This window comes from Syngnathus acus, chromosome 10 (assembly GCF_901709675.1).
Source record: "Syngnathus acus chromosome 10, fSynAcu1.2, whole genome shotgun sequence".
NCBI classification, from domain to species: Eukaryota; Metazoa; Chordata; class Actinopteri; order Syngnathiformes; family Syngnathidae; genus Syngnathus; species Syngnathus acus.
Genome location: NC_051095.1, coordinates 8,199,408 through 8,220,244, shown reverse-complemented (window position 1 = coordinate 8,220,244; position 20,837 = coordinate 8,199,408). Strand labels below are relative to the sequence as shown.

General features: G+C 42.5%; 2 protein-coding genes and 2 long non-coding RNA genes across 8 annotated transcripts; 2 read left to right on the top strand and 2 right to left on the bottom strand.

The window, feature by feature from the left end:
• Positions 1 to 610: 610 nt before the first annotated feature.
• Positions 611 to 7,646, top strand: slc9a6a (solute carrier family 9 member A6a). Of its 2 annotated transcripts, XM_037262320.1 has the most exons (16): positions 611 to 1,068; positions 1,339 to 1,538; positions 1,705 to 1,782; positions 1,882 to 1,958; positions 2,027 to 2,139; positions 2,248 to 2,353; positions 2,963 to 3,104; positions 3,305 to 3,410; positions 3,492 to 3,580; positions 3,658 to 3,771; positions 3,952 to 4,063; positions 4,139 to 4,292; positions 4,452 to 4,482; positions 4,549 to 4,634; positions 4,764 to 4,869; positions 4,986 to 7,646. In XM_037262320.1, the coding sequence occupies exons 1-16, from the start codon at positions 741 to 743 to the stop codon at positions 5,223 to 5,225; spliced, it is 2,082 nt and encodes a 693-aa protein (XP_037118215.1). In that variant the 5' UTR covers positions 611 to 740; the 3' UTR covers positions 5,226 to 7,646. The 2 variants fall into 2 exon arrangements, with proteins under 2 accessions (XP_037118215.1, XP_037118214.1); XM_037262319.1 differs by having other exon boundaries at positions 4,452 to 4,634.
• LOC119129212 lies at positions 1,338 to 3,246 on the bottom strand. The gene is made up of 2 exons (XR_005099147.1): positions 3,005 to 3,246; positions 1,338 to 2,359 (listed from the first exon to the last, which is right to left on the bottom strand). It is a non-coding gene; the product is annotated as an uncharacterized LOC119129212 (long non-coding RNA).
• LOC119129214 lies at positions 7,291 to 15,343 on the bottom strand. Its single transcript, XR_005099148.1, has 3 exons — positions 15,227 to 15,343; positions 7,734 to 7,877; positions 7,291 to 7,356 (listed from the first exon to the last, which is right to left on the bottom strand). It is a non-coding gene; the product is annotated as an uncharacterized LOC119129214 (long non-coding RNA).
• fhl1a (four and a half LIM domains 1a) lies at positions 9,447 to 20,836 on the top strand. 4 transcript variants are annotated; one of them, XM_037262324.1, is made up of 6 exons: positions 9,447 to 9,544; positions 16,553 to 16,737; positions 17,304 to 17,481; positions 17,609 to 17,778; positions 17,967 to 18,153; positions 19,043 to 19,636. In XM_037262324.1, exons 2-6 carry the CDS (start codon positions 16,582 to 16,584, stop codon positions 19,195 to 19,197), a joined length of 846 nt encoding a protein of 281 aa, XP_037118219.1. In that variant the 5' UTR covers positions 9,447 to 9,544; positions 16,553 to 16,581; the 3' UTR covers positions 19,198 to 19,636. The 4 variants fall into 4 exon arrangements, with proteins under 4 accessions (XP_037118219.1, XP_037118217.1, XP_037118216.1 ...); XM_037262322.1 differs by lacking the exon at positions 19,043 to 19,636 and adding an exon at positions 20,395 to 20,836 and having other exon boundaries at positions 9,453 to 9,540; XM_037262321.1 differs by having other exon boundaries at positions 9,453 to 9,540.
• The last annotated feature ends 1 nt before the right edge of the window (position 20,837 follows it).

Here is a 20,837-nt window from a genome sequence, read left to right as displayed (position 1 = left end):
ATACATAAAACCAACAGGACACAATGACGTCACCTGTTTTGGTCTCACCGTGGTCTTGGGAAGACTGTTTGGAAAGCGGACAATCAACAAAATACTAGGGAAAATCTTGGTGCAAATTTAGAAATCTTTTTATTTGTCACAAATAACGGTTGAACGGCAAAAAATATATTTGACGGATATAAGATAAGAATCGGACATTTGTGTTATAGCGTTGTTTATATCATTTGATTTTGTTGGTATGTTCCTGTTTTTTTCTACAAAAATTTTGTATTTTGTTGATTTGCCGTTGTTACTGTAAGCCCCCTTTTAATTTTGATTCAAAAACTGACAAATAAAAAATGCAACGCGTAGCGCCATAGGACTCGCTTCCTGTTGAGAATAAATACAGGACTTCAAAATAAACAATATTTAATTTATTGGTGCGGAAAATTCTGTTTTCTACATTTATATTCAAATGAAATGTGAAACAAAGGGTAAATAAATGTTTTGAATTCACTAAAACTAACAGTGTATCTTTGGTATTATTTTATTGTGCAGTCTTTTCTCGTGGAACTTTTAAGCTGAAGCCACCATACGCGTTCTGGGGGGGGAAAAAAAGGTCCGACTTTTCATTTCCGGGTCGGAATCAATTTCTCTGTTGCTGTCGTTTACATCTCCTGTGCCAGTCGTGTTTGATATTGTCGAAGGTTTTGAGTTCAGCAACGTCGACGCTGCAGCGTTTAGCTGCCAAACATCAGGCCATGGCGCTTCACTGGACTGTCAGCCGAAACCGCGCGGCGACGGGACCGCTGTGGCGGTTCTTGCTGCCGCTGCTGGCGGCGAGCCTGTCGGTGTGCGTGTGCCGAGCATCCTCGTCGCCTCGAGAGCTTCAACAACAGCAGCAGGAGGAGGAGGACAGTGCCATGGAGAACATCGTCACGGAGAAAAGGGCTGAAGAGAGCCACCGGCAGGACAGCGCCGACCTGCTCATCTTCATCCTGCTCCTCACCCTCACCATCCTAACCATTTGGTTGTTCAAACACCGCCGGTTCCGCTTCTTGCACGAAACTGGATTGGCGATGATTTATGGTAAACTTCTACCGCTGCACATTCATTTTAAACCCAAACTAGACCTTGTAAAAGACGCTTCACTGTGACGTGTTATGTACTTCCGGGTGTAAAAGTAGGTATGGGGGGGGGCTTTCTTGAGGACTCCCTTGCTAACCAAAACAGCAGCATGTAAGCAGTCTCAATTAACCTTAATATGCGCTCAATTTTAAAGCTCCCGACAATTTATAAATAAGGTAAGTCGAGTCACTACATAAGAAATGTATTTTAATTTTCTTTCCTTGTGCCCAGGTTTACTGGTGGGCGTAGTGTTGCGCTACGGGATCCACGTCCCACGCGACGTCAGCAACGTGACGCTGAGCTGCCACGTTAACGCCAGCCCCGCCACACTGCTCGTCCACTCCAAGGGAAAGTTCTATGAGTACACGCTGAAGGGTGAAATCAGTGCCAGCGAGGTGGATGACGTGCAGGACAACGAGATGCTTCGCAAGGTCTGAATAAATCAAACTACATTAACTTGAAACTGTTCAGCTTAGTCAGTACACCTGCACAGGTTTTTGCATTTTCCAATTCCATAGCACTTTCAGTTCAGGGTCAGCACTTTAGCACATTTTCTACTTCTTTTTCAATTTACTTTTTGTCTTGTATCCAACCCAGGTGACTTTTGACCCTGAAGTCTTCTTTAACATCCTCCTTCCGCCGATCATCTTTCACGCTGGCTACAGCCTGAAGAGGGTAAGCAAAATCTTTTTGGGTCTCCTCTTGATGACATCATCAATGTGCTGTCAGGAGGAAGGAGAGTTACGTTTTCGATGGCGTCTGACTTGTTTCCAGAGACACTTTTTCCGGAATATGGGCTCCATCCTGGCTTACGCCTTCTTGGGGACAGTCGTTTCCTGTTTCGTCATCGGGTAAGATTGTCACTTTTTACACATTTGTTGTGATTTATTACTGTCGTCTTTTCTTTTTTTATTGCCAGGTTGTTGATGTATGGCTGTGTGATGCTAATGAAGCATATGGGGCAACTGGGTGGAGAATTCTTCTTCACGGATTGCCTGTTCTTCGGCGCCATCGTGTCCGCTACCGACCCTGGTGCGCCTCCATTGTTGACTTCTATTCAAACTGCAATCGGCACCAAATCGAACCTTCATGAATACCCACCTCATGCTTAGAACTGATTGTTGTCTTCTGTTGCCGTAGTGACGGTCCTGGCCATCTTCAACGAGCTGCAAGTGGACGTGGACTTGTACGCGTTGCTGTTCGGCGAGAGCGTGCTCAACGACGCCGTGGCCGTCGTTCTCTCCTCGTAAGTCTGGCAAAAAAGTTCCCCCGCGTTTATCGTCTCATTATTTCAATAGATGGAAAATGCACAGCTGACAACTTGGTCTACATTCGCGTTCGTTCAAGCATCAGACACTACATCGGGTTTAGTAAGCCCTGTGAAGAGTTTCGCAGCGAGACGATGAACGTATGCAGTACAACTTCGTAAAGGGAATATTTTAGGATTAAAAAAAAAAAAAAAATCACCAGTTAAGTGTGCTATATTTAGAATATGAGTCATCAAACAAGATACACTTTTCATTGTTGTTATTGTTTGCGCAGAGATGAGGAGAGACGTGGTGAATTGTCCCGTTGTGAGTGTGGAGAAGAGGAACGAAAAGAAAACCGACAGCATCACTCGTACTCGCTTGCAGCGCCGCTGCAAAGTAGACTCAGCGAAAAAATGCATGCCAAGTTCATCACGTTAAAAGCAAAATACTTCACTGCAGAAAATTACGGCGGCTCAGAGAAGGTCAAACGAAGTCCCTTTGTGAAACTTTACATTCAAAAAGTATTCCACAGTGATAGCTCGAGTAAATACAGCGTGTCCAGGAGGTTTTGCTATGAAGTGACGTGTTGCGGATGTTGTGGTCAGATCCATCGTGGCTTACCAGCCGGAGGGTGACAACAGCCATACCTTCGAGGTGGTGGCCATGTTCAAGTCCTTCGGCATGTTCCTCGGTGTCTTCAGCGGCTCCTTCGCTCTCGGTGGTGCCATCGGCGTCGTCACAGCGCTCATATCCTTTTCATTTTCCGCTCGTTCTTCTTCTGTACACAGAACAAATGAAAAAAGCACTACTTTGGTTTAAAGCAAGTGCCTTATAGTCATGTCAACAGAATTCCTTGGCTCAAAGTGCCACAAGACGGCGCCAAATCAATACTTTCAACGATTGTATAGATTGTTTTCCGCCTGGTTGAACTTCTTGACAACTTGCACGTGACCAAGTTTACAAAGTTGAGAGATTTCCAGCTGCTGGAGACAGCCTTGTTCTTCCTCATGTCGTGGAGCACCTTCCTCTTGGCTGAGGCGTGCGGCTTCACAGGTCTCACACGCAGACACGCACACTCACACAAAAGCACGCACACGCATTCTAATTCAGTATTTGCATATTGTTGTGCCGTAGGCGTGGTGGCAGTGTTGTTCTGTGGAATCACTCAGGCGCACTACACCTTCAACAATCTGTCTCCTGAGTCCCAAGACCGGACCAAACAGGTAAAATCATAATGAAAATGACAATTGTTTAGTTTTGATTGAGAGGGCGTAAGAAATATTCATGTCTCCCATTGCAGCTGTTTGAGTTGTTGAACTTCCTGGCGGAGAACTTCATCTTCTCCTACATGGGTCTGACCCTCTTCACCTTCCAGAACCACATCTTTAACCCCATGTTTATTGTCGGGGCTTTTGTATCCTTTTGTGAAATGAGTTGGAATTGCTTACGGATGCCACAAGTTGGCAGAAAATGACTTTGGCCGGAGCACATGATTGTGTTTTTGTCCAGAGAATTTGCAAATTCCGAACTCCAAATGTATTGTGGTTCAATGTATTGGACCTGTTGTCCTCCTTCACCAAGGTCCTGCCTATAGGTGGCAGTGTTCCTGGGCAGAGCGGCCAACATCTACCCGCTCTCCTTCCTGCTCAATCTGGGCCGACGCAACAAGATCCGATCCAATTTCCAGCACATGATGATGTTTGCGGGTTAGTCACGTGCTTGACACGTGTTTCAATTCAAGTCATGTGACTCAAGTCCCCTGCCTGACTTTTGTTCAACAGGACTGCGGGGCGCCATGACGTTTGCCCTGTCCATCCGGGACACGGCCACGTACGCACGGCAGATGATGTTCTCCACCACGCTGCTTGTGGTCTTTTTCACCGTGTGGTTCTGTGGCGGCGGCACTACGCAGATGTTGTCATGCCAGCGCATACGGTAACCCTCCCCTTCTATTGTTTTGAGTACAAAAGGATTGAGACATAGCTCATAATTGACTCATTAATTCACGGGACTGTAATTATGACTTTACTATTGAGTTAGCGGCACAAGTTAGCTTTCAAACTTACTTACATTTCTTGTCTTTTTCTTTAACAGGGTTGGGGTGGACTCCGACCAAGACAACTCTGTGAGTGTGACGCTACATAAAATAAATATAAAACAATACAAATTTACATTGACTGCATTTACACAGACGAGCATCGGCGAAGGTTCCGAGCGACGAAGCACCAAACAGGAAAGTGCCTGGCCTTTCCGAATTTGGTACAACTTTGATCACAAGTATCCTTGAGAATAATGCGTATGTTGTGATTTGAGGCTTAATCATGGTTTGGCCAGCAGGGGGTGCTGCCGCATCATATTTATTGTGTTGAATTTGTGATGTTACTTTTCTTTGACTGGAGCTACCAGCTACATGAAGCCCATCCTGACGCACAGCGGCCCCCCGCTCACAGCCACACTGCCCGCCTGCTGCGGCCCCCTGGCACGCTTCCTCACAAGCCCGCAGGCTTTAGAAGTAAGACCACGTTTAATGATCGGATTTTGAAAACGTAGTCAGTGACCCTCGATTGGGAGTGTAATGTGAAAAGTAATTGTATTACTCACATTTCAGCCTTTCCTCTCCCTCTGCAGAACGAGTGTCAGATCAAGGATGACGACTCCGACCTCATCCTGACCGACGGTGATGTCAACCTAAACTACGGCGACATCACCGTCAGCACCGACGGCGCGCGCGGGCACGGCGTGACCGCCGATGACCCCGACCGGGAGCTGACGTACGGCGACCACGAGCTGGTGATGAGGGGCACGCGTCTGGTGCTGCCCATGGACGACTCTGAGCCGCCCTTCACAGACCCCCGCTGCCGCTTGTGAGGGTGCGGCGGCCCGCTTCCTTTTGGCTTCTCCCGCTACTTGGTCACGCCCGCCCATCTCGTCCGCCATCACTGTAATGTAGTCTTATTTATTTGTCCATTTCAGTTGGGCTTTTGAGTCACCTTATTGTAGCAACGCACAGCATGTGTTCTCCATGGTGAGCCGTTTGAGCGTTCATATTCCACATCCTGCTACTGCACGTCCTCGTACTCCAGTGGACAATTCAGCGCACGAGTAGGAAATGGAATAAACGCTGGAACGGCTTTCCACAGTTCTGACAATATAGCAGTGCAGCTGTGCTCGTCAGCTTGGTTTGCATGCTGAGGGTTCACAATGGCTTTTTCTTTGGAGCCGGATGGCGATTGGTCGCCACTTAACAGTACACGCGCTGTCAATCAAGTGCCTGGGAGGCGATCTCTCAACCCAGTTGATGTTCTGGCGAGGAGGGTGCGCGAGGTAGCAATATGTGCCATGTCAGGGGGCTAAAAGTCGGGTTCGGAGCCGCCGACTAACTACCGCGTGCGTGTGTGTGTGCGTGTGTGTGTGTTTGCACAGTGATGGGCAACCTAAATGTTTTTTTTTTCTGTAAATTCTTTCCACATCACTGCACTTAGCTTTGATCTGTTAGGATGCTCAGATCTCCACGAAAGTAAACAATCTGCACTTCTGGGATTTTGTCATAGAGATTCACACATTCACAGGAGGAGGAGCTACAATAAAAGAGAATGTCGTATCAAAAGTTGATTATTTCAGGATAATATTTGTGGGCAATATGGACTGAGGCCTGCAACCATTGCAAAAATTCACGAGTAATTGTGGGTGACTAAAATTTTCTCTCGATGTTACAAGATGGTGACAAAGCAAACCTTAACTCAGCATAGTCTTTGGCACCAATATGAAAGATAGCAACAAAGCACTACTTTTGGTTAAATGAAGCTCCTCTGTTCATGCCAATATAATTACATGGCAGCAAAGCACTACCTTTGTCTAAATTTAGCTCATCTACTGCCATCAACATAGTTTGTCAACACCAAGATGGCGGCAAAGCACTAGTTTTGTCAAAATGAAGCTCCGCAACTGACTCCAACACAGTTATCATGACTGTTGTACGACTGCCGTCAATACACAAGTTAATTCGACTTTCTACCATTCCGTGGAAGAACATTTAACTGTTCTGCATGTCACTGTACAACGCTGTAATAGATTTTAAGGGACCTTGAAAAATTCCTCCCCAAACCCAGAATTTTGTAGAGCTTAGCGCTGATAACAACGATGATGTTGATAATAATAATATCTGTAAACGATATCCAGATGTGTCGCATTGACCACAAAGGGCCTTGAGAGGCTATTTTGGGAGGCGAGCTTGTGAGCAGCGGCTGTCTAGCACGGACAGGAAGTGTTGCTATGACGGCGCCATGGCAACCACTGTGTTGTCAACCACAGCCAGAAAACACGCCAAACACCAATTGCAATCGGTGTGTGTGCGTACGCATTTGCGTGTGAGCGAGTGTGTTCGCATGCCTGTGTAGAACAGAGCAGTATTGCGTGTGTGTGTTTGTTGAAAGAGCATTGTACCTGTGTGTTAGTCTGTATACGTTTGTGTGCGTGAATGTGTTTGTGCATATGTGATGGAGAGGTGCGTGTGTTGGTGATGATATGGGCGCGGAAGGAAGAGGAAGGTCTTCTTCAACCTGTTATCTTCTGCTGTGCAGGAACTTGAAATTCATTGAAAGTTTGGTTGTTTTTTTTTATTTGATTTTATGCCTTTTTGAAGACATCCCTAGAATATTTCTTTCTGCCATTTTTACTATTTTCAGTTTTCTGTCATTGTTTTTTGAAGCAAAAATAAGAACAAATTAAGAACAAAAATGAAACCTTACATTTGCACTCATTAAATAATCTGTGGCTGCTTTTAAGTTGTGTGCGTGTGAGAGGTGACCCAAAAAAAATGCAATCTATAAAATGTAATGAATGAAAAGTTCAGCTTGTCCAAATGATGTCAAATGAATGAACATCTACATTGCTTACTGTATTCAATCCATCCGTAGAATTCAGGTACTTACTGTGTGCATTTGTATGCTGTTACCATGGATACGACAATGCAAGCATGCAATCAGCCTCTTGCTGGACTCTGAGGGCGAGACAAAAACAAAATGTAAGAAATATAATAAAGACGCTGAGTGTTTTTCTGTGGATGACACCGACTATAAAGGCTTGCTGTGTCCACTCTGGCGAGTTCTGCTTTTTGCGTGCCTACCAGTGTTTGTGTGCGTGTGAATGACTCATGCATTGTGTGTTTGCAGACATACTGTTCACATTAGTGTAAATAATATCTCACCTGTTCACGAGTGTGCAAAAGGATCAGAAGAAATAAACAGGAGCCAAGCTTTGAATGAAAAGAGCGGCAGCTCATCTGCCCTATTTTGTTGATGATGTGTTTATTATGTCTGCTTTGTTGGGTAACAACTTTCAAATGGGAAACACATTCAGCAGTGAACGGACACTCACCGGCTAGGGCCTGGGTGATCTCTGGCCCACTTCTCTCCAGGTTCATTTAGGCAAGGTATGACCCGAGGACATAGTTTTATTTGTAGGGTAATCCTGGCAAAGATGGCAAACACCAAAGCTGTATCCAAGCTTTCCTTACAGCTACTGTCAAAACAGAAAGAAAAAAAATTACATATAAATTGCCTTATTAAATCATGACACACAGTAGTTATTTCTTTAAACTCAATTTCATTAATATTAATATGTTTTTATAAAGGATGTTATTGGAGTGCTATTTTCTCAATAATTTTTTGTTATTACACCATAATTGTGAGTTGGACTTTTGAGGCAGATTCCGATATTTGGCTGAGTAAAATTCCCATAACCGATTAATGGGCCGATAAATTGGAAAAAAATCGAAAATGACTTTTTTACAGGCGGGTTCCATTACTGCCTACATTCACCGATATGTAAAAATATATGATGCAAACATTTGACTTTAACTTTACAACAAAAATCAGCTAAATTTCTTTTTTTTTGTGTGCTGCAGAGTCAATTATTCAATCAGACGCTAGTTTAAGTTTGTGCCCAAACCTTTTCATTAATTTATCATTCTTAGCCATCTTGATCAGGAAATATAGGCCATTTGATTTCCTTCTTAGTAATTTTACCTGTTCACTCACGATTGTGCTAATTGTAATATTTATTCAGCATTGTCCTGAGTCTTGCAGTCTCGCATCAGACATGACCTCATGACTGAGAAAACTTATCCACTCAGGAATTTAAGAGTGTGTGTGAGTGATTGTCACTGATGCTCAAACTGTTTTGCTTTTTTGGCAGCATGGAGGTGAAAGCAGACAGATGTGCGCATACTTTTCTCAGAGAATGAGTCATCTTCATGTCACTCCGTGTTTATGACCAAAGAAGGACAGCAGAGAGTGTGTTCACAGTATTTTTTTTCTAGGTGCATGTTTCTATGAGAACCCAAGCTTTGGTGTTGATTATAAAGACAGATTACAAGATTCACATTGTTTCCTGAGTAAGTTTTAGAAGTAGACATGGGTTAAATTTGAGCCCACATAAACCTGTGCGATGGGGAGACATTTTCAAATATTTTCATTTTTGTGTATTTTCGTGTTACTTTCGGAAAAATCATCACATTTCAGAGTGAAAGAATGACATTTAGGCATTTTTAATTGCTGTCAAATGTAAAAATAAGTCAAATTTGGCCAAAGCAGTAACAGGGTAAGAAAACCTTTCTAATTGTATTTTATGATGTTAGTGAAAATTAATGTGAACGCATTCCAAACGTTTTTTTAGCTAGGCCGATTGTAATTGCCTGGTATTTGGCATATTCATTTAGGTCAAGTCTAGTCGGTTTGAATTCTACAGTGCCAATTCACAACGGAAGGGAGGGAAGTACAAAAACAGCTTTATCAGCAAAAGTGAAGATGACAAAAGATGACAGCCAGAAAACAGAGCACTGTAAATTAGAAGTTGATTTGATAAGGTTTCTTAATTTTAACTGGATATCTTATAAAGTTTGAAATACACAAATGAAATGATCGGAATACAATGAAAGCAGTGTTTTCAGCACCTTGGTGAGACTTGGTCTTAATTTTCCTCATTGGCCTCTGCACCAGTTTCCAAATTCCTGGTTGAGGTCATTGTTTGTGAGCGCTTACGAAGGTTTGGCTTATGTCTGTCCTACACTTTTTTTTTTGCTTGTTCCTCCCTCTTGACTTACCAGCGGCTTTTAAGAGGCGAGCGCATTTCACAGCTCGGCCAACAAGCCAGCCAACCAGACACCCGCACTCACATTCTTTAAGTAGGTGAGTTCTGTTATTTATGCTAAATACGTCTCAATGACACAACAACTGACCTTCTGTTAAGCTCTTTCTAGAGTTATTATTGTTTGTCTTGTGTAACATGTGATGCACTTTGAAAACAATCTGTTGAAATATCAATCTTTTATAGATGTGTGTTTATAGCCTTGTTAATATACTGTCAGCTGAAGAATCGCCTGTTGCTCATGGTTTACAGTTCTATAGAGCTCGTATATTAATGTTGTAATATGTAGATGTGACAGGCCTGTTACTAAAATGGATGATAAACTATGACAATCTAAAGTAATTAAATTGTAAGCAGTCAGTCTTTGTGTACCCTAAATTAAACAAAATGGTACTCAGATGAAAACACATTTAGAAAGATGTGGAGAAAGAAATCCTGCATATATGTTTTAGGCAAAAATTGAAATGAAAAGTTGAATTTTATAATAATGTTTTGTCTATTTGCTACATAATTGTATTTTATATCAACAACTAAAAAAATAGTATTGCTTAACTTTTTTTCAATGTAGTTTTTGAGCACAATTATGCGGAACAGTGATGCAGGAAAGGAAAACTTTTTTACGTTGATTTATTTTGATTTTCTCGGAAATTTTAAAATGTTTCCATTTTGAATTTGTCTTAAAACCTACAAAATAAAATATTTATTTTGAAAAATAGACAATCAAAAATGGGTGTGGGGAACACATAAACTGGGCTATTTCAACAAGATTCATCATGTCTCCGTGTGTTCAATCAAAATAGAAAAAACCCCCGAAAAGTTCCATGTTTCTCTGTCATGTTTGTAATATATACTTTGTATCCTAAAATAGTTATTAATTAAGTAACTTCAACAATTAAGCATGTGATAGCACCATATTGTGTACAGTATATCACTGGCAATTTTGCATTCAGGAAAAAATTCAGGTCAGATCCAGCAGGTGGCACTGTGTTAGATTTATCTATTTCATCTCATTTTATTCAATGGTACAATGAATGCATATAATACATTTGTATGATCATCTTTTGAATGTTGCTTGGTAAGACTTTTTCCTAGTGTGCTTCTTGTTCTTGCTATATGTCCTTGACCTTTCTGTGCTGTGTTGGTCAGTTTAGTCGTCTGGATCAATCTACCATGGGAGATTTTTGATGAAAAATATATTTGTTTTTCATGCAGGTTGAATCAATTTAAGATGGTAGATCAGAAAATAGTGTGCTGTGCTGTGCTGCATTGTATTTTAGTTCCGCTGTTATGTGACCTGGCTAAGTGGTTTGTTACAGGGTTACCGCCCTTCAGCTTTTGGGCCGCTTCCTAACCAAACATATGATGTCATCATTAGTGAGAGCCACTGTTTCCTGTCTACGATGACATCATCCGCCTTTTCGAACCCGTAAAACATTTGTCAGACGTTCTCAAATGTGTCGGCGCCGCTCTCTGCGTCTTTTAAAAAAGGTCAGCACAAAAGCAGCAGACATCAGTCATGTGCAGGATTTAATCAGTTACAAAGTGAATGTCAAAATTTAATCCCTAAGTAACTTTTGGAATGATTTACAATATTTGAGTAGTTGTAAGGCAACCTACTTTTTACTTTTACTTAGTAAAAAAGGGGATGCCACTTTTGCTAGGTTCCACTTATGTAAACACTAGCTTGGTCACAATGACTCACTTCAAGATAGATCTTTGGCATCAAGATTTTGTCATGTTGAAGCTTCTCAACTCATTTCAACTTCATTCAGTTGTGCCAAGATGCCGCAAGATGGTGGAAAAGCAAAACTTTAACTCTCAATACACTTCAACATAGTTTCTAGACTCCAAGATGCCACAAGTCGGTGTCAAATTACTACTGTTGTCTAAATTATGCACCTCAACTTGCTTCAACCAAGTTCTCTGGCATCAAGATCTCACAAGAAGGCACCAAAGCATTACTTTTGTCTACAAGCTCCTTAACTTGCTACAACTGAGTTCTGCAGCATCAAGATGCCACAATATGGCGTCAAAGCACGGATTTTGTCTAAATTAATCTCCTTGACTCACTTTAACAGAGATCAGATTATACATCTGATGAGTTTTCACCATTATAACTGACCCCTGGAGGGCAACCTTAGTTGTGATATGACTTGTGATGAAAAGGAGTTGAGCACTCTTAAGCAACTTTAAATACGCCACAGCTCATTTGACTGTATGAATGTGAAATTAAATCACATCAACGAGTATAGTCACGCCTCCAGATGCTCATAGCATAAGCAGAGGCGACTAAATTAGAGCTCGAGTGTTTTTATCTGCATGTGTGTGTGTGTGTGTGTGCTTGTGTGTGTTTTGAAAGACAGTTGGCCTGATGGCCTTTAGTGTGCACATACCGTATCCTGCATTTGACCTTAACTACTCCAAGCGTGTGTGTGTGTGTGTGTGTGTGTGTGTGTGTGCGTGCATGTGTGACTCATTGCCACCATGCCAGTGATAATGCAGTGCAGTCTGCCACTGCTCTGTCCGCACCCTAACTCAATACCGAGGACGCAGACTCACAATTTTCTCGGGTAGGGTAATGTCAAAGATTGGCCAGATTTCCTGCTTTTGCGTATGTGTGCCACTTCTGTATTCCAGTACAACACATGAAATGAGTTTACTGGCCAAAGATTATTAGAAAACATAACATGTATAAAGAAAGTAATGAGACTTTGACCAACCCAATAGAACGTCAGAAAAGCTGAAAAATTGGGAAGGAGGCAGGTCATTACAATATGAAAAATTTCAGCATTTGAAAGAAATTAATGAATACATTTATTGGTCCCAAGTTTTTGAATGTAGCACAAAGAAATACCAAATACTGTATATTTTGTTTTTCTAGACTACTGTCAATTTAATTACCCTTACAAGAATAAATCAAGCTTTCATATATGTGGCTTCATTGCCATGATATCAAATGTGTAACTCAGTGTACGAAAAAAAAATCATGAATAAACATTTGCTTTTAATTTGATTCAATTCTCTGCAGTCATCAGTTTGGTATTTCATGTCAACCACATTTAAAAAGCAGTTGTGAACGCACCAATACTGAAAAAGGAGAAACGACTAACAAAGAAGAAAGTGATTGATTGCTTTTGATAAGCAGTGCAAACATCTAATAAAATGTTCTCCTACGTATTGGGGGAGTTGTTGAAAAACAAACCATTTGTAATCAGGCAGTCGATTACAATTCAAGTGGGTTTTGAGAAAGGACAAACAATTTTAGGTCCTGTTAGATTAAATCCAGATGATTCTCCAAACACACACACACATTTGCAAACACAAGCTCAGTGCATTGATTTGTGTTTACGTCCAAATCAATTGAAACCCAACAATTGGAAGGAAGTCGTCTGGTTTCATTTGAAAAAAAACCCTTACACCTTATTCGCACTGTCAGTGATTGCATCACGAAGCAAGCAAAAAGATTTTTGACCAGAGAGAGACAGGTCAAAGGTCATCCAACACCTCTTAAATATTAAAACGTAAAGCGTTGTTCAGAATACAGAATAAAACAATAGGCACCTCTTTGGATGATGAAATTTATAACGACCCAATGATTCAAACAAAAGTTGAGCATATCTGCCAATCATGAAGCCAACGTGTGTTTGCCATCTTCCCAACTGACAAAAAGTTGGCATAAACCAAAATAAACTTCAAACGCCTGTGCTCGAATTATTCCCTTGTGAGTCACCAGGACAAATTGCGATGTTGACCCGGTCCAGCCGACTGAGACAAAACATTCGATGGGAGGAGTAGGGGGGCTTTGGGAGTATCTGTTGTCCTTGCGAGGGGCGCCATCATTCAAAACCTCTTTTTTAAATCCTATTTTTAACCTTCTGATTGGACAGCAGCGGAATCCAATCTCTATCACCTAATCTATCCTGTCTATTCTCCAAGGCCTAAAAAGGAGATGAAGGTTGGATTTGGACGCTGTGGCGGGATCGGGGTGGTCTCGGGTGGGTGTTTGCAGGGGTGTATATACGGACCCCGGAACTTAAGCACATGTGGGTGACAACCTCTCTTGCTACTGCTGCCTCCATCTTTTGTTTTGACATCGCCTGTTGCTCCTGAATACAAGCAACATGACTTTTCAGAGGCACTCAGGTATGCTAACTTGTAAATTGGTATAATAAGGTAATAAGAAGAAGAATCCTATTGGTTTAAAGTTGATGTTAAACTTGTCTCATTTTAAATGGCATGAAACAATGTATTATCTGGGATAATTTGGCTGTTAAAGTAATATGTTGGTGCTGAGAGATAGGCATTCCCACCATGCTCATCATCACCATGCTGTTTGAATCCATCACTCCCTACGCTATTTTGAAGCCAGATTATTTAGTTACAGTTTGTGTTCATGCCGAGAGACAAGCATACAAACAAGTGTTAATGTGCGTTAACAACATTTACAGCATTTTGAGCGGATGCCCAGACAAGCATTCATGATCTTTGTATTTATATTGATCGCCATAATTACAATTTCAATTACAGTCAGTTCAACAAGTAATGTAAACATCAATTACCGCGTCTGTGTTGACTTAAAGAGTAAGGGAGACACTTTGGCCATGTTTTAAGAAGTTAAAAGCTTTTCTTGATGCACGGTTTGGAGGCTAGGTTTGACTTGAACTGGTTTCAGTTTTATTGCTTCTCGATTAAAATTATTTTTCCTCTCAGTGCTTCAGGAAGGATAAGTACTTCGTTTTTCTCTAAACTGACCTACAAAATGTTTTCTGCCATTCATGGTTTAATGGCTAAAATACAATACACACAAAGAAAGTGGACCTATAATTGAGCCTTGGGGTACACCGGGATTCACTTGCACGTTATGATTTTTGCAACGTGAGCATGTGACTTTACAGCATATGTTGAGTGAAGAGCATTGTGACTATCTACCTGTCTATTTTGAGTATTTGGTGGACTTAATAACTGTTAATTCAGAGAGAAGCGCATTAAAGCATGAACAGGTAGATGATTTCTATTCTTGTGAGCATGAGTATTCAGTGCTGAGAAAGTGCATGATTCAAAGTTAACGTGAATGGAAAAAAGTACTCACATCTACAGTATGCTAATTTGTATCCCCAAAAATGAGTTGAGTGCCGAGAGATGAGTGTTGCAGTACTAACGGGTAATGATTTTTTTCTCGTGAGCATGTGCTTTTTGAATTATGATTTTTTTTTTTGTCAAGCCCTAAAATTGGTGACTTGAGTCTGACTCGAGTCAAGTCGCCTCTGCATATTTGTGAAACTACGTCATCTTTGGTGTTAAAAATATGACCAGCATGTTGTAGAGGAAATGCTGTCTGCTCGGACAGAGGGGTGAGCGGCTTGGGGTGACCTTTCAAAAGAAATATTTGGCCCAGGATGGTATCAACATTTCGCAAAAATAAAAAAAGGATCCAATGAGGGAAGCAGTGGCATTCCAAAAAACTCAAAAGGTCAACTCCCCTGCAGTGGAACATTCCGGCTCCATCAGCCTAAAGTGGAAACACAGTGGGGAAATATCAGTTTACAGCAGATGTAGACACAGACCATCCATCTTAGTCCAGACGATTTTGGATGATGGGTGAGGTCCACGTTAGATGAAAGATCCGCATGGAAACACACGTGTGCATGAACACAAACACACCAATGCGAACACACACACTTACACACACAAAGAATGCCCAACATTGTGTTGGTGTGACTCACACCCCAAAGTAGTTTGACCCCCACGTTCACCCCAGTGTGGCTCCTCTTCTGTCAGATACATAACGACGACAGTCAGCTGTCGCGCTTGTCCCCAGTGGAAGCACAATAACCAGAGGAGGCTTAGTGGGCCCCAAATAGAAGTTGTATTTTCGAAAAGAGCCACTGTGATTTGTTGCATGATGACGCTAACTACTGAGTCAGGGCCTCTGACTCCATCCTCAGGTCACCCACTTTATCCCCTGGACACAGCTGCGCATTGATAGCATTTGCCAGATACACACACAGACACACACGCGCACACACAGACACACACGCGCACACACAGACACACACGCGCACACACAGACACACACGCGCACACACAGACACACACGCGCACACACAGACACACACGCGCACACACAGACACACACGCGCACACACAGACACACACGCGCACACACGCACACACGCGCACACGCGCACACACAGACACACAGACACACAGACACACAGACACACAGACACACACACACACACACACACACACACACACACACACACACACACACACACACACACACACACACACACACACACACACACACACACACACACACACACACACACACACACACACACACACACACACACACACACACACACACACACACACACACAACACACACACACACACACACACACACACACACACACACACACACACACACAGAGAGTTGCCTGTGTTTATGGCTCCCAAATATTTATGTCACCATGCTTACCAAGCCCAAATGTCACAACCTCTGACCCTTGGCGCTAAGCTCTAGCTGTAGTGGTTTAAAAGAAATGAAGTCCCAACATCAATCACTTTTTCTCTAATAAGCCAGCATGGACTAAATCTTTTCCATACTTGTCTGACTGCATTCCTGCGATGGAAAGGCCGATAACCAAAATGGATCGCCAATAACGATGCAGTCGACCCCGGGGGGCACCTTTTGAGGGGATATCAATGGAATTTTGGCACTGAGACCTTTGGTTTTGCCAGCTTGAGATTGATATCACTGAATCACAAGGGTATTTTGGATGGGTTACAACCAATTATGGCTCAGATTTGAAAACTGGTGAGTCATGATTGGTTGTGATCTGGCGACTGTAATGTCATTTTCAGTCCACAGCAAGTGACAAAAATGGCTTGCACAAAACATATTTTCATAAAGAAAATGTTGGGGTTGACCTCCCCTTTAAGTATCACAGAGCTTCTCTCAAACTCCGACTACAAAGACACGGTGATGTGAACAACTCCCATGCATGTAGAAGTGATGTTGCGCCATTTTTTTTTTTTTACAGGAGGCCCCAGGAGCTACCTGACCTCCACCATGACGGACCGCTTCGACTGTTTCTACTGCCGCGACAACCTGCACGGCAAGAAGTATGTCATGAAAGACGACAAGCACGTGTGCACCAAGTGCTTCAACAAAGTCTGTGCCAACACCTGCGCTGAGTGCAGGCGACCCATCGGCGCAGACTCCAAGGTCAGAGACACAAACGTTTGAAAGCAGAACTGCTGAATGGAAGGTTTCTTTTGGCGAGCGAGGTTTTGGGTTTTTGGTGTGTTTCTGAGAGTTTTTATGGGGTGAACCATACCATTTTTTTCCAGTGTGAACTTTTTTGGGGGGTAATGTGATTTTTTTCATGCTTGTTTTTTGGGTAAGTGTGAGAGTATTTGTGTGAATAGAATTTTTTGAAATGAGTACATTTTATGGTGTGCGCATGAGTTTTTTTCTGGGTGAGTTTTTGGGTGGATCCAAGTTTTTGGGGAGTGTGAAGTAAATAATTTTAAATATAAGAGGTTTAACTGGTGATTTCAAGAGGCTATTTTGTGAGTGAGAGATATTTGTGTGAGAGGGGTGTTTTTGCTAGAAGTGAGGTTTTTTTGTTCAGAGTGTGAAAGGTATATGAGAGGCAGTGGTAAAAAATTGTAATTAGAATAAATATTCAAGTGGAGATTTTTTTTAAAATGTACTTTAGCACCGCTGTCTCCATGTCACTACTGCATAATGCATGGCCTTAACCGACACCTCGGTTCCCTCCCATTCAGGAGCTGCACCTCAAGAACCGCCACTGGCACGAGGAATGCTTCCGCTGCGCCAAGTGTTACAAGGGGCTGGCCAGTGATGAGTTCTGCGCCCGCGACGACGGCAAGATCATGTGCGGCAAGTGCAGCTCCTGCACGGATGGCAACCGCTGCCAGGGATGCTACAAGGTGGTCCTGCCGGGTAGGACACGCCCACTTTCTATAGTAGCGCTGGTCATCCCTGACTCACAGTCAGATACATCTGAATAAGAAGTTAATAAGACACTTTGAAGGAATGCCCATTTTTGGACACTGTGTGTGTGTGGCAGGCGCTAAGAATGTGGAGTACAAGAAAAAGGTGTGGCATGAGGAGTGCTTTACCTGCTTTGAGTGCAAGCAGCCAATCCGCACGCAGAGCTTCCTGACCAAGGGTGACGATATCTTCTGCACCGCCTGCCATGAAAAGAAGTTTGCCAAGATGTGCTTCCACTGCAAGGAGGTACAGCCAATATTTCTTGGGAGGGTGGGAAGAAAAGGGGCGTCAAATTCAAGGCCTGAGTGCCAAATGCGGACCGACACGTTATTTTATGTGACCAGCAAGATTGTCTTAACAATAATGAAGTGAAATCAAAATGGTGCACTGAAAAATACTGACCATTTTGTGTAACGTGATTGTTTCCTTCCCAGCCCATCACCTCTGGAGGCATCAGCTACCAGGAACATCCCTGGCACTCCGAGTGTTTTGTGTGCACCACCTGCCGCAAGCCCCTCACTGGCACTCGCTTCACCCCCCACGAGGACGCCTTCTACTGCGTGCAATGCTACAAGAGCGACGTGGCCAAGAAGTGCCACGGATGCAAGAACCCCATCACAGGTCAGACCATGAAAGCCAGATCACTGCTGGGGAAATGATTTCATTTGTTTTGTTAATCAATTCTTTAATTTGTTCACCTAAGCATCGTTGGAGCGAAGAACAAGGAAACGGATGTAAATAAAATCAAACATGGCTTACCTCATGTCATGTTGAGTGGGTTCCCCAGATGGCAAGAGATAGTTCCCAAAGTTCCCAGGGCGCCATTTCACCACGTTGACACACTCGATAAACGTCAGAGACAGTCGGCGAATCTTTCTTTTTTCTTCGTTTCTGCAACATCACACGACAACAGCAATGATGTTTCGTACTTGCGTAATATGGGGGGAAAAAAAACCAAAAATAAATTAGAGTGATTTGGCAATTTTTCTTTTTTTCTAGTGCGGAAAAAGGCACCATAAGGGAGGAATTACGTTAGTCTTTAATGGAATAGAGTGGTTGGCTAATAACAGGCGTTTGTCAGTAGGGCCAACAAAAAATGACTTTAGAAGCCGGTCAGATGTTCTCGATTAATTAAAGTGCCAAAACTGTCACAAAGGGAGGGCAAATGCTCAAAAGCTGCAATCTCCAGCAGGTCAGAGTCATGGGAAAGATTATTATTCTAAAACTGGATGTTCTGTTTTACCTTGTTTCCTTTGCCGCCAAGTCTGTGTCTACGGGTGATGTCATCGCATCCCGTATCAATAGATCGCAAATGGCTGGCCTTCTTTAGTGGGTGCTCCTGCAAACAATCGTATTCTTTCCCCAAAACAGATGCTCCGATTCCAATCTCTTTTATAACCATCAACAAAACGTGTGATTGTCCCTGACTTGTATAATTCAATCAATCATTGTAACCTTGGTTAATGGTAAGCATTTGTCAACGTTGTCTGACGTCAACGCGTCTCCGCAGGCACAGGGTTGGGCAGCAACAGCGTGGTGAACCACGAGAACTTCTCCTGGCACTCGTCTTGCTTCATCTGCAAGAAGTGCAACAAGTCCTTGGCCAACAAGCGCTTTGTCCAAACCGGGGACAACATGTACTGCCTGCTCTGTGCTAAAGTTTGAATGGCTTTCAAAGTGGTTACACTCCTAAAGAAATTGCATCTGACTCCCTCGAAAAAAGATGATCACAAAAAATGGAGTCAGAGGGTACAAAACGTTTTGGGGTGTAACTGCAATTATTCAATTTATCGATAGAACAATCCGAATTGAAAAAGGAATGACCAAATTTGAATGAAGGTCTTGCATGTAAGTTTTCTATCGACAGTAAAATGCAAATAGCATTTTAAATCAGGATGGCTCCTGTTTTCAAAAGGCGAAATAGCGTAGTCTGCTGTCCATCCCTGCATGCAGGCATACAGTCTTTTTGGCATGCAGTGCTTTTCTTTCTTTGCTTGGTGAGTGGTTTCAATTGTAGCGCTTAAAGCTGAAATTTAAGCAGCTCATGTATTCAAGAGTTGTGAAATTGGAAAATAAACATGAATAAAGACGGTTGCAATCTCAAGTCTAGTTTTGCAAGACTTCATTAACAAGTTATATATCATCTCAGAACACTTGAAGATATATTTATAGTCCAAATGTTATTTGGCGACAGATTGGTAATAGTTGCCGGGTGGGATTTTTTGTTTTATTCACAGAGGATGTGATTATCAGATCGAAATAAGGGCACATTGAAAATAAACGCTAGTAAATAGTAACATTAAAAACTGTAAACCATCTAAGGCACTGTGCTATCTGGTAATTGAACGGTACAAGCTAGGGAAGCTATTGGAGTATTTAGTGGGTCAAACTACCCGATCTAGCGGTCAGCGCTGGCAGCCTTCCTCCAGCAGGCGGTGCTAACGAGTAACGGAAAATAAGGGGTAAGATTTAAAAGGGGTTATTGTTCAGCACAGTCTACATGTTTCAAATGGAGTAGAAGTGGAAATTTAATTGAATAGAGTTGTCACCTTATTGTCCAATAATGACTTCAGTGGCCGGTCATATTTCATTCTCACCGATTCCGATTTAACATCAATTGCCAAACATCATCACATTCCGTGCGAGCGGGGTCACAAACCACGGTGGCCTTCTAGAACATGTGCTCCTGTAAACAATTGCATCCTGCCCAAAAACAAATGCTCCGATTAGAAATATCTTTTACAACCACAGTACAATGTGATTAATAAAACGTGATTGTCCCCGACTTGTATAATTCAAGCAATCATTGTAATCTTGGTAAATATTTTTTTAACGTTATCTGACGTCAACACGTGTCCGCAGGGTTCGGCCGCGGCACCAACGTGGTGAACTACGAGAAGTTCTCCTGGCACGAGTATTGCTTCAACTGCAAGAAGTGCTGCCTGTCCTTGGCCAGCAAGCGCTTTGTCCTCACCGGGGACAACATCTACTGCCCCAACTGTGCTAAGCTGTGAGATGGCTTTCCAAGTGGTCACGACCATAAAGAAATGGCATCTGACTCCCTCTGAAAAAGATTAACAAGAAGTCAGAGATGTAACTCTCGTATAGCTGACACCGCAAAAATGCAAAATCAATTAATCAATAATCAGTTTGAATATGCATACACAGTCTCTTTTTGTAGTGCTTTTTTCTGTTTGGCGAGTGGTTTCAAAAGTTGAAATCTAATTTGCAGCCCATGTATTCAAGAGTTGTGAAGTTGGAAAATAAAATGCTTAAACATGAATAAAGACAATTGCAATCTCAAG

Excerpts from the sequence above, each read along its gene's own strand:
- slc9a6a (XM_037262319.1), top strand. The coding sequence starts at position 741 with ATGGCGCTTCACTGGACTGTCAGCCGAAACCGCGCGGCGACGGGACCG. Across the intron at positions 3,105-3,304 it reads TCGGCGTCGTCACAGCGCTC|GTGACCAAGTTTACAAAGTT; the intron begins ATATCCTTTTCA and ends GACAACTTGCAC. Across the intron at positions 4,064-4,138 it reads GCACATGATGATGTTTGCGG|GACTGCGGGGCGCCATGACG; the intron begins GTTAGTCACGTG and ends TTTGTTCAACAG.
- fhl1a (XM_037262323.1), top strand. The coding sequence starts at position 13,625 with ATGACTTTTCAGAGGCACTCAG. Across the intron at positions 16,738-17,303 it reads CCATCGGCGCAGACTCCAAG|GAGCTGCACCTCAAGAACCG; the intron begins GTCAGAGACACA and ends CCTCCCATTCAG. Across the intron at positions 17,482-17,608 it reads CTACAAGGTGGTCCTGCCGG|GCGCTAAGAATGTGGAGTAC; the intron begins GTAGGACACGCC and ends TGTGTGTGGCAG.